This window comes from Myxocyprinus asiaticus, chromosome 23 (genome assembly GCF_019703515.2).
Source record: "Myxocyprinus asiaticus isolate MX2 ecotype Aquarium Trade chromosome 23, UBuf_Myxa_2, whole genome shotgun sequence".
NCBI classification, from domain to species: Eukaryota; Metazoa; Chordata; class Actinopteri; order Cypriniformes; family Catostomidae; genus Myxocyprinus; species Myxocyprinus asiaticus.
The window spans coordinates 18,265,001-18,278,059 of record NC_059366.1 but is presented as its reverse complement, the minus strand read 5'-3'; the positions used below and the strand labels follow the sequence as shown (position 1 = coordinate 18,278,059).

Here is a 13,059-nt window from a genome sequence, read left to right as displayed (position 1 = left end):
GAGAACAAAACATTATTTAAAAACATGATAGTTTTTATTATAACCCAGCTTTAAAGTTCAATTACATTGCAAATTATTTAAAATATCTAAAAACTCATTCTTTCAAAATAAATGATACATCAAATTATTTCTTCAAAGCCGCCACAACCACCACCCAAAAAAAGAAACAGCTTTGTGGCGTAAATTATATGTAAATTATGGCACATGGTATGATCCATGGCAACATGGCATTAGCGCTGTTGCAAACTGTCCCTGATTCACACTGAAAAGAAAATAATATATACTGTATATATAAAAGCTAATTCCTGTTTAGTGGCATGGCATCAGCAATTATAAACTGTATTATTTTATATCAAATAAATTATTTTGTTTTAAAGCAGTACCACAAATAATCATGATTTACATACAATTCAGACTTTCATGAATGTATGGTCATGTCATCTTGCAAAGATATTCACATTTATACAAAGAGCAGCACAAACTTGCTTAAAAAGTTAGCGTTCAATCATTAATTTTCACAAATAATATTTGCATAAAGAAGACAGGGCATGTAAAACATACATTTACATAACTTCTGATCCCGAACATGGGTCATCCAAAACTGAAGTATTCTAACTAGCAGAACTTTGATGTATACTGCATTTGCCAATTATGACAAAATGTATTATTCTTTAATTTAAATTTAACTGATCTTGCAACATACTTTTATGAGAAGAACAAAGAGATCAAAGTAAAAGCAACTGATAAGAATAAACACTTTTTTTTATCAAATGATACAATGAATGAATACAAACAGGAGTACAGTGCATAACCTTGATGATCCAGAGGTAAGGTTTTAATACAGATGATTAAGTATTTTCTGTACTCATTGACTATAAGCGCATTTTGCTTAATTCACTTTAATTCATACTGTCAGAGACATCTAAGAACCGTAAGATATCCCAAAGAGCCCCTTAAACATTTGCATGCAGTAGAATGAACACATTCGAGGATTACTGTTGTCTGGTATGTTTCTCAGTACATTTTAAGGGGAGCATGAGGAAGGTTGCCCTCTAGTGCAATTGTGTGGCATGCAAGGCTGACACCTGGGCAAAGAAGTGCATACATTCATCAACTGCACCATTGTCATATTAAATAACGGTATATCTGATATGTAGAATCAGGTTAGATTAATGTTCTTTACATTTATAGGTCCTTTACTTTATATTAGTGGTAGTCAGCATATCAATATGCAACCATTTTGTCAATGCAAATATTTAACGGAAGCATGCTTATCAGAAAAACCTTTCATATATACTGCAGAGTGCACAACTGTGCAGAGATTGGAGGAATCATTCCAATTTTATTAAAAGTAGATCCTCTTATTATCTTCAATCACTCACCCTCTGCTGCATAACCACATAATAAGAAGGCAAAACACAGAGACCCAAGTTTGTGGGTAATGTGCTCCAATGACAATCATTAAAATCAGCTTTTTCTTTTTTTAAATGGAGTCTTTCATTTTTCCCATTGGCACTGGCTCTGACAAGCAAATGCATGTCTGTTGCATCATCTGTCCATCACTTCTCATCTGTTATTTCTGGATATAAATGATAACAATGCACAGAGTTCCCACAAGGCCGAGAGCTTGGATACCAAGAAACCAGAGCAGCAACCAAAAAATCAGCACGACCACAGGCTCCACAATCTTCTCTCCAAAGTATAGCTGGGTGAAGCCAATACTCCTCAAACACTTATTGAGCTCTCCGAACAGAGTGCCCAGCCTCTCGCAATCATCCACCAATGCAGCCCCTGGTGCAGGCTCTTCTGCTGCCTGCGGCTCTGCTGTGGAGGTGCTGTGTGGTCTCTCTCTTCCCCTGAGCTCATTCTGAGAGAGATGAAAAAGGTATTACTGAATAATACAAATGCCTTTTAAGTAACACCAATCAGTAAGTGGAGACTATACTGTACAAGGTATATCACAAGACCAAGGCAAAGCAGGGACAATGGTGAGAGTCTGTGGGAGTGTGTTTAGGGAGGTTACATGTTTGTTTGTACTTGTGCTATATATAGGCTGGCAAAATACAGTATATATACATATAAAAGGACAAATGACAAAATAAGGTTGTCTGTGGTGATAAATGAGAAATCTTTTAAAAATAATAATAATAGTCAAGTCACATTTATTAATAAAGCACATTTAAAGCAACCAGGGTTGACCAAAGTGCTGTACAAAAGCAGGTATAGATAAGAGCAGATAAAAAGAGACAATACAAGTCAATCACAGGCAGAAAGATAAAAGTGATATAAACACATCAGAGTAAGGGTTCAAGGTAAATTAAAGGCCAATGAAAATAGATACAAGCACTGATTTAAAAACCGATAGAGATGGCGCAGTTCTAATAGGAAGCGGAAGGCTGTTTCAGAGCTTAGGGCCGGCTATGGGAAAGGCTCGTTCCCCTCTGTGCTTTAATTTGGATCTAGGAACAGAGAGCAGTCCGAGATCCCCAGATCTAAGAGATAATAATAATAACAATTACAACTGACAATTCGATTGGTAGATTTCGGAACTGACACAAGGGATAGTTAACATTTCTGTTAATTGGCCAAGCGAACCGATAATCGCAAAATGGCCAAATATCGGCCGATTAATCGGCCTGGCCTATATTTCAGTCTATCACTATTAATGACTTGTGTCATTGAGGTGTAACCATCAAGTAAAAAGTATTAAAGTGCTTTACTTGCACCTTGAATACATGAGTGTATGCAACTAAATCATTCATGTTGATAAAGTATATATTTTTAAATATATATATTTTTTTACAAATATCATGAATTTTTGAGTTAAGGATTTTTCTCAGGGTTTCTCCACATCACCTAAACAAAATGTACCTTTCCATAAAATGTCAAAATATTGATATTCCATAATATGACAAAATAATAATAATAATAATAAAATTTAACTGCACACACAATCCTGAGGATCTACATGGGGTCCTCTCTGTTTTATGCTTTTTCCTTTTTTCCGATCAGCCACAACATTAAAACCACCTGCCTAATATTGTGTAGGTCCCCCTCGTGCCGCCAAAACAGCGCCAACCCACATCTCAGAATAGCATTCTGAGACGCTCTTCTTCTCACCACAATTGTACAGAGCGTTATCTGAGTTACCGTAGACTTTGTTAGTTCGAGGGGTGGTTTGAGTATTTCTGTAACTGCTGATCTTCTGGGATTTTCACACACAACAGTCTCTAGAATTTACTCAGAATGGTGCCAAAAACAAGAAACATCCAGTCAGCGGCAGTTCTGTGGATGGAAAAGCCTTGTTGATGAGAGAGGTCAACAGAGAATGGCCAGACTGGTTTGAACTGACAAAGTCTACGGTAACTCAGATAACCGCTCTGTACAACTGTGGTGAGAAGAAGAGCATCTCTGAATGCTATTCTGAGATGCGGGTTGGTGCTGTTTTGGTGGCTCGAGAGGGACCTACACAATATTAGGCAGGTGGTTTTAATGTTGTGGCTGATCGGTGAATATATTTTAACGTTTCACTGCTTAGTCTTTTAAGAAATTATAATAAAAGATCCTTCTGCACTACTCAGGCCAACAAATCTTTTTTCAAGAATTTCAGGGAGTTTGATTTATTAATTTTTTTTGTACTGTCTCTGGCAGGTTACATTTTTGACTTAAAGGAATGTTCCAGGTTCAATACAAGTTAAGCTCAATCAACAGTATTTGTGGCAAAATGTTGATTACCACAATAATTACTTTTGACTCGTCCCTCCTTTTCTTTACAAAAGGCAATATTCAAGGTTACAGTGAGGCACTTACAATGGAAGTGAATGAGGCCAATTTTTGGAGGGTTTAAGCTGAAATGTTAAGTTTAGAATTTGATAAAAACACTTACATTAATTCTCCTGTTAAAACATGTATTATTTGAGCTGTAAAGTTGTTTAAATTGTCATTTTTACAGTCATTTTAGGGTTTGTTAACATTACTTTGTCATGGCAACAAAGTTGTACAATTGGCTATAACTTTACACAGAAAAGGCTAGTAAGTGATTTTATCACACTAAAATCATGTTTACACGCATACTGTTTATGTCTTGTGGTGATACATTTGGAAAAAAAAAAAAACTTTTGAGTATTTTAACGTTCAATAATTGGCCCCTTTCACTTAAAGGAGGGACGAGTCAAAATGATTTTGTGTGGTAAACCCGGAATATTCCTTTAAAGCCCCCAAACTATTAAAAACTCCATAAGTGAAAACACGTTCATCACAGAAGAAGTGTATTCAAGTAAATGTTTTGTGTGAATTGCATTTTTGATGTATTTTGCCCATAAACACACAGACTCATATATTCTGGTAATACTCTGGAAAACACACAATGAATGTCTTATGTTATACATAATAAATGTGAAAACATTGCCAAATATATATTCATATACCAAACTGTGTTTTATTGTATAAATGTTTAGATAAAAACATGGAGCAGCAAGGCAGAATCTGTTCCAGATCAATCAAGAAATACTCTTCCACAACAACTACAGAACAAAAGTGAAAGAAAGATAGTTAAACATGCATCTCTAAAACCCTCAGTCTAATGCGAAACAGCCACTACCTTTGAGACAAATTTAAAACGTTTAAATCACACGCCTAGAGGTTTGATAGAGTTGTATTAGAGAAACTCGTCTTACCTGCTCGCTGTGTATGTGAGCGCTTACAGTCCGCTGACACCCGCTTCGACTTAACGTCCCGCAGAAGTCGCCACGGTGACGTACCTCTGTTTCATTCATGACTGGATCAGTGCTTGACATAGTTTGCCCTTAAAAGTAGAATTGTTAATGCTGACCTGAGATAAGGGCGAAGGGCCGAGCACCAGCGGGCTGTTTGCTTGCTTTGTTCCGGTCTCGGCTGTCAACAGACGGTACATCCTGACGTCATGAGTCGCGGCGCGGTCAAAATAAAACATTATCGTTTTAATCATATTATTATAAACATTAATAAATTAATATTTATTTAACTTATTTCAGAATGAACTATGGCGATTGTTTTGAACTGAATAACGATTACGTAGCTGTGAAAGAAGCACCTCTAAATAAATAAATATCTGTGTATTGGGTTTAATCTCATAGCGTTTCGTACTGTAAGTACTTATTTAAAAAAAACAAAAAACAAAAAAAAACAATAATAATAAAATCATGCCATAAATAAATACAGCCGTTGAAGTGCATGGCTGTGGCTTAAAACTTTCTAGCTAGAAAGCGTTTCGGGCACCATGAGCGCGTTCCAATGTTGTCTAGATAGGCGACGGAGTATGTATTAAAACACAGCCTGTGATTCGCTCTCGGCGCTGTGTCAGCCAATCAGAGTGAAGCACTGAGTGACGCGTGAACGTCCCTTATGAGGCCTGCGAGTGTGAAGTGAACTCATGTAAAATGGCGACGGAAGAGCCGGTGAGTCAAGTACTTTTCGAAGATTATTTTATACTTTCTTGCCCTTTTCCGCTTTACGCAAATTTGCCTGTACGTAACAGTAACATTAGATCTGGTTTTAGGGTAAAATGACAGTTAATTGTCATCTTCAGTGAACTTTCTCAAAGTGGTTCGGCTTATTTGAATGGAGTACAGTATTAAATTTGGTTGAAAGTTGTCAAAGGTGGTGCGAGTCGTTTAAAGCACTTAATTACTTTTCCAGCTGTGTATTTGCCTGCACTTCTCTGAATTTATTTACATACGCTTTTACTTTATTTATTTAGCGAAGAAAGCGTGCTGTCACATCACAACTGTCAAAAACCAGCGATAGTGATTGGGGAAAGTGAAATATCGTGCAACGCCACCATGCTGGATCAAATTCAGAAAGCTGTGTCAAACTCACAGTTTATCCACATATGTTACAGTCCACAGAAATCCAGATTGACTTGTCTTTATGTAACATCTGTTGTCATAGCATCTGCAATGTTTCAATCTTTACACAACTTCTCTCTTGTAACACCCTCTTGTCCAACATGAAGAATGACTGAAACTTGCAGCTCAAGTTAGATTCAATTCCGAATTAGAAAAACAAACATTCACTGTCTGTATTCTTTAGAGTATACTAACATCAGACAGAAAACAGTCTAGAAGTTAAATCATATGTTGCATTGATCACAGGCAGCTGTTGAATCAGTTCTGGATGCTTGTGTTAACTTATAAATAAAGAAAATAAATAAGCATTGGCCACAGGCATTCTTTTCATGATTACTGCCTGTTTTGTACCATGAGTGAGTTTTAAATTATTATAGGAGTAGTTCAACCCAAAATAATCATTTACTCTCCCTCCTGCCATTCCAGATGTGTATGACTTTCATTTCTCCTGCAAAACACAAATGATGCTTTTTAGAAGAATATTTCAGCTCTGTAGGTCCATACAATGCAAGTGAATAGTGGCCAGAACTTTGAGTCTCCAAAAAGTACATAAAGGCAGCATAAACATAATCCATATGACTCCAGTGGTTTAATCAATGTCTTCCGAAGTGATGCAATCAGTTTTGGGTGAGAACAGAACAAAATGTAACTCCTTTTTCATTGTACATCTGGTCACCATTCACTTGCATTGTGAGGACCTACAGAGCTGAGATATTCTTCTAAAAATCTTTGTTTGTGTTCAGCAGAAGAAAGAAAGTCATACATATCTGGGATGACATAAGGGTGAGTAAATGATGAGAGTATTTTCATTTTTGGGTGAACTATCACTTTAAGTATTTAACTAGATTTTTAAATGGTCTTGTCCAGGAAATAAACTCAAATTCTTGTAAGAGAGAAGAGGAGAATGCAGAAGAGAACAACCAGGAAATCGTCAGCCTTGAGAGCTACATCAAACACCCACTACAGAACAGGTAGCATGAATGAATTAACGTACTGTTGTGTTTGATCTTTTCCAATACAACTTTAGTTTCTTAAACCTGTTGTAGGCCTAATTTTAAAATACTTGAAGTTTAGCCTATTTTTTATGAACTTGAAAATAATTAATAGATCTGTCGCATCATGTTATACAGTAAGAGTGTTCTTAGATGTTTGCATTGATGTTTTCATTTTGTTTTGCCCCCAAAAGATGGTCTTTATGGTTCTTCAAAAATGACAAGACTAAAACATGGCAAGCAAACCTCAGACTGATCTCCAAATTTGACACAGTAGAGGATTTCTGGGCGTAAGACTATTATTATTATTATGTTTTGATATTATTTATATTATTTTCAAAATATAGGCAGTTTCAACTTTTTTTCTACACTCAAAAATAATTTTAAGATTTACGCATTTCAATTTCATTAAAAAAAAATTATATAACAAATTGAATTGAGTAATCTTTAATAAAATAAAAGAAAAACTCAAAAATAAATATTTTAAGTTTTATTAATTTAATTTAGCTGGAATGTTGTTATGAAATTGAAATTCGGAAAACTTAAAAGTAAGCTTATATATGTGTAATTAAAAAAAATTGTTTTAAGTGTAATGAGATGACCAATATAATTGAGTTGATGGGTCATTTCTTTTTAGGCTTTATAACCACATTCAGCTCTCCAGTAACTTGATGTCAGGTTGTGACTACTCGCTTTTCAAGGTAGGCTTACCTCAAAGCTGTTGTAATTTTAAGATTCTTAAAGGGATCGTAACAAAGCAAATTGTAATTGAGCCCGTTAACATGCACACTAATACACTGATGATTCCCAAAAATCAGATGTTTTCAAAAAATCTGACAAAGCAAGTAAACTACATGAGATTAGAAATAATCAAGTTATTCTCTGCTTTTGACTTCAAAGTGTGAATAGGCATGCGTACAACACCTGCGTACATTAAACCGGTAAGAACGCTGGTTAAGTTATTCACATGCAATCGGGGTAATGGGCAAAAATCTACCCGTGTTGATTGCTTTATTCTTATGCTTTTTATGGCCTTACACTGATAAAGGAATGTGTTTAAAGACCCTGTGAAATCAAAATAAAAGTATTGCTGCTTTTAGTCCATATTTATTAGCTTTAGGGTCATCTATATGAAAGTGTACTTCGAAACTACGAAAGTTTGACAAAATTAATTTTCATAAGATATAAGCATTTAATTTCTGCAGTCTCTCTCTTCCGGCTAGAAAGACCGAGGCACAGTCATGATGATGTCAAAGTGCACTAGAGAAACATTGTCCTATCAAATTATTTCTAGAAGGGGAAGGCAGCCACCCCATTAATCTGCTCACTGCACATGTCTGTGTTCTCACCTGCACTGATGATTTCTGTGCAGGGTACTTCTAAGAGAGCACAATCCATGTTCTGGGGTCTTTCCAAACAGAATTTCCAATAATAATCACTGTAGAAGTGAGTTGTGACTGACCGTTATCAGCCCCCTAAAGCCCTCATAGTGAAGAGTAATTGTCTTTGAAGGGAATAGGGCATAGGGACTATCACTACTGATTGGAACACGCTCGCAGGAGTTAGACGCAATGATTATGTGTGTATGATTATGATTAAGTGTATGGTGATTATATTTAATGCAGCCGTTTTACAGAGGTTTCTTGGGATGTACATCATGAGTACGTTTTTATTGTTCTCTATTTAGTGTAGTGTGATTCAAAACATTGATATGTTTTATTCACTTGTTTCTGATTCACCTTCATGACTTGCACAACAGCTCCTGCCTCGTCATTAGTGAAGTCCGCAATGCACTGTTTTTGTTTATGGGCTGGTAATACTGTATAGTAACAGGGTCAGTTTGATTATTGTTTAGATCTCAAGTCAGTGGAAAAGCGGATGGACTAGGTTGAGATCGCTCAGTTTCTGAACAGTTTCACTCTCTAACAGCAGCACAGTGGACAGAGGAGTGTGTGTGTGTGTGTGTGTGTGTGTGTGTGTGTGTCTGTCTGTCTGTCTGTCTGTCTGTCTGTCTGTCTGTATGACTGCGCTTATTGGCTTTTTTTAAAAACTGGGTGAACTATCCCTTTAAATAAAAGCTCAGTGACATTTACATAATATAAACTCATTACCATGATTCAAAGAGCTTTGAGCTGATTGCCGAAAGCCAAGTGGTTTAAATACCGTTTATGCTTGTCTACTTTATTCTTTTCTTTTTTGTTTGTTTGGTTTTGGTTGTGTTGCTTGCTGCTTTCTAGAAGTTGTTTATGAGATTCTCTAGATTACTGTGTATTTTGTTTTGTGCTTGGGTTGCAGGATGGTATTGAGCCCATGTGGGAGGATGAGAGAAATAAGAGAGGAGGACGCTGGCTCATCACTCTCAACAAACAGCAGAGGAGATATGACCTGGACCGCTTTTGGTTGGAAACTGTAAGAGTTCTGAGTCAGTCACTGGACGCCCCCTCAACACACAAGTAGTAATTCATGTTTTACTGTAGCCCTTCTCTCTAATGTTAGTCAGTGTTTTGCTTACAGCTTTTGTGCCTCATCGGCGAGGCCTTCGATGACTACAGCGATGATGTGTGTGGTGCCGTAGTCAATGTCCGAGCAAAAGGAGATAAAATTGCTGTCTGGACAACTGACTACGAGAACAGAGATGCTATAACACACATAGGGTGAGGCTAATTAACACATTATCCTCCTTTATACAAATAACAACTGGGGATGTTCATGATTATTTGATCATCAAGTAATAGTTGTTAATAATTTAATTATAAAATGTACAGATTAATCAATTTCAGCACAAATGCGTTCGGTAATCATGTGAGCAGATGGTGAAAACACTGCCTATACAGTCCCAAAGCTAGAGGGCACATTGCAGCTTTCACGCTGTATGTTGCACAAACGTGCACCCTTGGCTTGTAAAAATGAAGTGGGTTCGACATAATCAGTGTTGGAGCATTTCTCTATAAATAGTGATCATGTTCAATGCTAAGATTGTGAAAGAGTGTTAAAGTACAACATGAGAACAAGCACTAATAATCTGTTTGTCTCCCTGTATCATCCCAACCGACAATCATGCGAGTGCCCGCTGGGAGAGCATGCTGGTATGCTCACCTGAAATCTTACTGTGATTTGTTATACATTGTATTATTCACACTGTGTTATTATTTGATTTAAATTCACAGTCTAAAGTAAATATATTTTGTGAAGAAGTATATTTGTCAGAAGTTGCTGTCCGCACACTGAATGTGTTTTTGCTAGATCTTTTTTTCAGTCTGACTGTCATTCAGTGTGCGGACAGCAACTTCTTTGATTTTTTTTAAATATAATTTTGGTCTCCAAAAAAAGTAAGGGAAATCTACTTTGTAAAATATAAGTGAAAATATTTTATTTATAAACAGTATATAAAAAAAGTTTTCTTTTCTCTATACGTGTGATGAGGAGGAGGGCTTGGCCGGGCCGTGATGATGCACGGCCGGCGCTGAATCAGCTGATCAGTGGCAGAGCGAGATAAAGGGGAGCCGAAGGTGCCCATTCGAGAGAGACGCACGCGGACGCGTTGCATGTGTGTCTGTGTTTATGTTTATATTATTTTGAGTTTCTTATTAAACTTTTATGTTTACTGTTCAGCCGGTTCCCGCCTCCTCCTTGCCCGTCCTTTATCTGTTACAGTGGTGTCGAAACCTGGGAGGGAGGAGGGATGCGCTGTTGCGGAGTCCTCGCCGCTGCCATCCACCAGGGGAGCAGCTGCGGCCATATGCCTGGGGACGGAGGGGTCGCTGCCGGCCGCCGAAAGCCGGAGGAACTGCTGCCGTCCGCCGAAGAAGGGGAGGAGTGGTTCCATCCGCCAGGGGCCGGAGGACTCACTGCCGTTCGCCGGGGTAGGAGCGAGCTGGCGTTTGCCAGAGGGCGGAGGAGCGGTTGAGGACCGGGTGACAGTGCGTCCGGGAGCCGGCGAGCAAGTTCTTCTCTCTCTCTCTCTCTCTCTCTCTCTCTCTCTCTCTCTCTCTCTCTCTCTCTCTCTCTCTCTCCCTGTGTGTGTCTCCGCTCGCCCTTTCCTTCTCCCCTTGTCTCTCCCCCAGGTTCACACGAGGCGGGGTGGACCACTGGCTGACAGAAGGCTGGAAGGGCAGCATCTCCATTCCAGAGATTGGTGGGTGAGTTGGTCAGACCGGTGGCGCCCCAGCCTGAATCGGGAGGAGGAGTGTGACGAGGAGGAGGAGGGCATGGCCGGGCCGTGATGATGCACGGCTGGCGCTGAATCAGCTGATCGGCGGGAGAGCGAGATAAAGGGGAGCCGGAGATGCCAGTTCGAGAGAGAGAGAGAGAGAGACGCACGCGGCCGCGTTGCATGTGTGTCTGTGTTTGTTTATGTTTGTTTTATGTTGAGTTTCTTATTAAACTTTGTTTACTGTTCAGCCGGTTCCCGCCACCTCCTTGCCCATCCTTTATCTGTTACAATGCGTTATTATAAACATTACAAATTAACTATAATTTAATAAAATTAATGCTAAACATAGTCTAAAATAAATGTATTAATATACAGTGGACTGAAAATATATTTAGAAAAACATACCAATAATTGCATTGCTTAAGTATATTTTTTATGCATACTTTTTAAATTGCAATTAAAGTTGGCTACATGCACATGGTATTTGGTGTGTTCTCCACATGCTTTTTACAGTATTAAGTTTAAAGTTTTTTTTTATTTTTATTAAAATCAATTATGAAAATTTCTGAAATTTGACATCCCTATTAACAACATGTACAGTAATCATATTTGTTACAATAAGGTTCCATTTGTTAACATTAGTTAACATGAACTTACAATGAACAATACTTTTACAGCATTTATTATCTTGGTTTATGCTAATTTCAACATTTACGTATACATTTTTTTAAAATCAAAAGTTGTATTTGTTAACATTAGTTAATGCACTATGAACTAACAAGGAACAATTGTATTTTGATTAATTAACATTTAAGATTTACAAATGCTGTAAAAAAAAAAAATATATATATATATATATATATATATATATATATATATATTATATACAGTTGTGCTCAAAAGTTTGAATACCCTTGGAGAATTGGTAATATATGTACCATTTTTAAAGAAAACATGAGTGAGCAGGAAAAACACATTTCTTTTATTTCTTATGGGATTCATATTCAGCTGTAGGTTATAACAGAATGGCACAATCATAAAACAAAACATGGCAGCAAAGAAAAAAATGAAATGACCCCTGTTCAAAAGTCTGCATACCCTTAGTTCTTTATACTGTGTATTGCCCCCTTTAGCATCAATGACAGCGTGCAGTCTTTTGTAATAGTTGTCTATGAGGCCCCAAATTCTTGCAGGTGGTATAGCTGCCCATTTGTCTTGGCAAAATGCCTCCAGGTCATGCAAAATCTTTGGTCGTCTTGCATGAACTGCACGTTTGAGATCTCCCCAGAGTGGCTCAGTGATAGTAAGGTCAGGAGACTGTGATGGCCACTCCAGAACCTTCACCTTTTTCTGCTGTAACCACTGGAGGGTCAACTTGGCCTTGTGCTTACGGTCATTGTCGTGCTGGAAAGTCCAAGAGCGTCCCATGCGCAGCTTTGTGCAGAAGAATGCAAATTGTCTGCCAGTATTTTATGATAACATGCTGCATTCATCTTGCCATCAATTTTCACAATATTCCCCATGCCTTTAGAGCTCACACACCCCCAAAACATCAGTGAGCCACCACCATGCTTCACAGTGGTGATGGTATTCTTTTCACTATAGGCCTTGTTGACCTCTCTACAAACATAGCGCTTATGGTTGTGACCATAAAGCTCTATTTTGGTCTCGTCACTCCAAATTACAGTGTGCCAGAAGCTGTGAGGCGTGTCAAGGTCTTGTCATTTGTGGCGCTGGCACAGTAAAGGCTTCTTTCTGGCAACTTGACAATGCAGCTCATTTTTGTTCAAGTATCGTCGTATTGTGCTCCTTGAAACAACCACACCGTCTTTTTCCAGAGCAGCCTGTATTTCTCCTGAGGTTACCTGTGGGTTTTTCTTTGTATCCCGAACAATTCTTCTGGCAGTTGTGGCTGAAATCTTTCTTGGTCTACCTGACCGTGGCTTGGTATCAAGAGATCCCCGAATTTTCACTTCTTAATAAGTGTTTGAACAGTACTGACTGGCATTTTCAAGGCTTTGGATATCTT

The 13,059-nt window shown here is 37.9% G+C and overlaps 2 protein-coding genes and 1 long non-coding RNA gene across 3 annotated transcripts in view; 2 read left to right on the top strand and 1 right to left on the bottom strand.

The window, feature by feature from the left end:
- Positions 1-25: 25 nt before the first annotated feature.
- On the bottom strand, positions 26-4,978 carry LOC127414277 (uncharacterized protein FAM241A-like). The gene is made up of 2 exons (XM_051652197.1): positions 4,677-4,978; positions 26-1,867 (listed from the first exon to the last, which is right to left on the bottom strand). The coding sequence occupies exons 1-2, from the start codon at positions 4,794-4,796 to the stop codon at positions 1,574-1,576; spliced, it is 414 nt and encodes a 137-aa protein (XP_051508157.1). The 5' UTR covers positions 4,797-4,978; the 3' UTR covers positions 26-1,573.
- A 370-nt stretch (positions 4,979-5,348) lies between these two features.
- The window catches only part of LOC127414275 (eukaryotic translation initiation factor 4E-1A-like), a 17,875-nt gene continuing 10,164 nt past the window's right edge, over positions 5,349-13,059 (top strand). Inside the window, exons 1-6 of the mRNA XM_051652195.1 lie at positions 5,349-5,435; positions 6,753-6,856; positions 7,072-7,167; positions 7,515-7,578; positions 9,173-9,286; positions 9,392-9,531. Coding sequence (XP_051508155.1) covers positions 5,418-5,435; positions 6,753-6,856; positions 7,072-7,167; positions 7,515-7,578; positions 9,173-9,286; positions 9,392-9,531 — 536 coding nt within the window. The 5' untranslated portion in view covers positions 5,349-5,417. The remainder of the gene's footprint in view (positions 5,436-6,752; positions 6,857-7,071; positions 7,168-7,514; positions 7,579-9,172; positions 9,287-9,391; positions 9,532-13,059) is intronic.
- Positions 9,532-11,275, top strand: LOC127414283 (uncharacterized). Its single transcript, XR_007892774.1, has 2 exons — positions 9,532-9,963; positions 10,301-11,275. It is a non-coding gene; the product is annotated as an uncharacterized LOC127414283 (long non-coding RNA).

What these genes read in the sequence shown, in the direction of transcription:
- LOC127414277 (XM_051652197.1), bottom strand. Translation starts at nt 4,796, where the DNA reads ATGTCAAGCACTGATCCAGTCATGAATGAAACAGAGGTACGTCACCGT. An exon ending in CTCACATACACAGCGAGCAG is followed by an intron (nt 1,868 to 4,676) that starts GTAAGACGAGTT and finishes CATCTCTCTCAG; the next exon opens with AATGAGCTCAGGGGAAGAGA.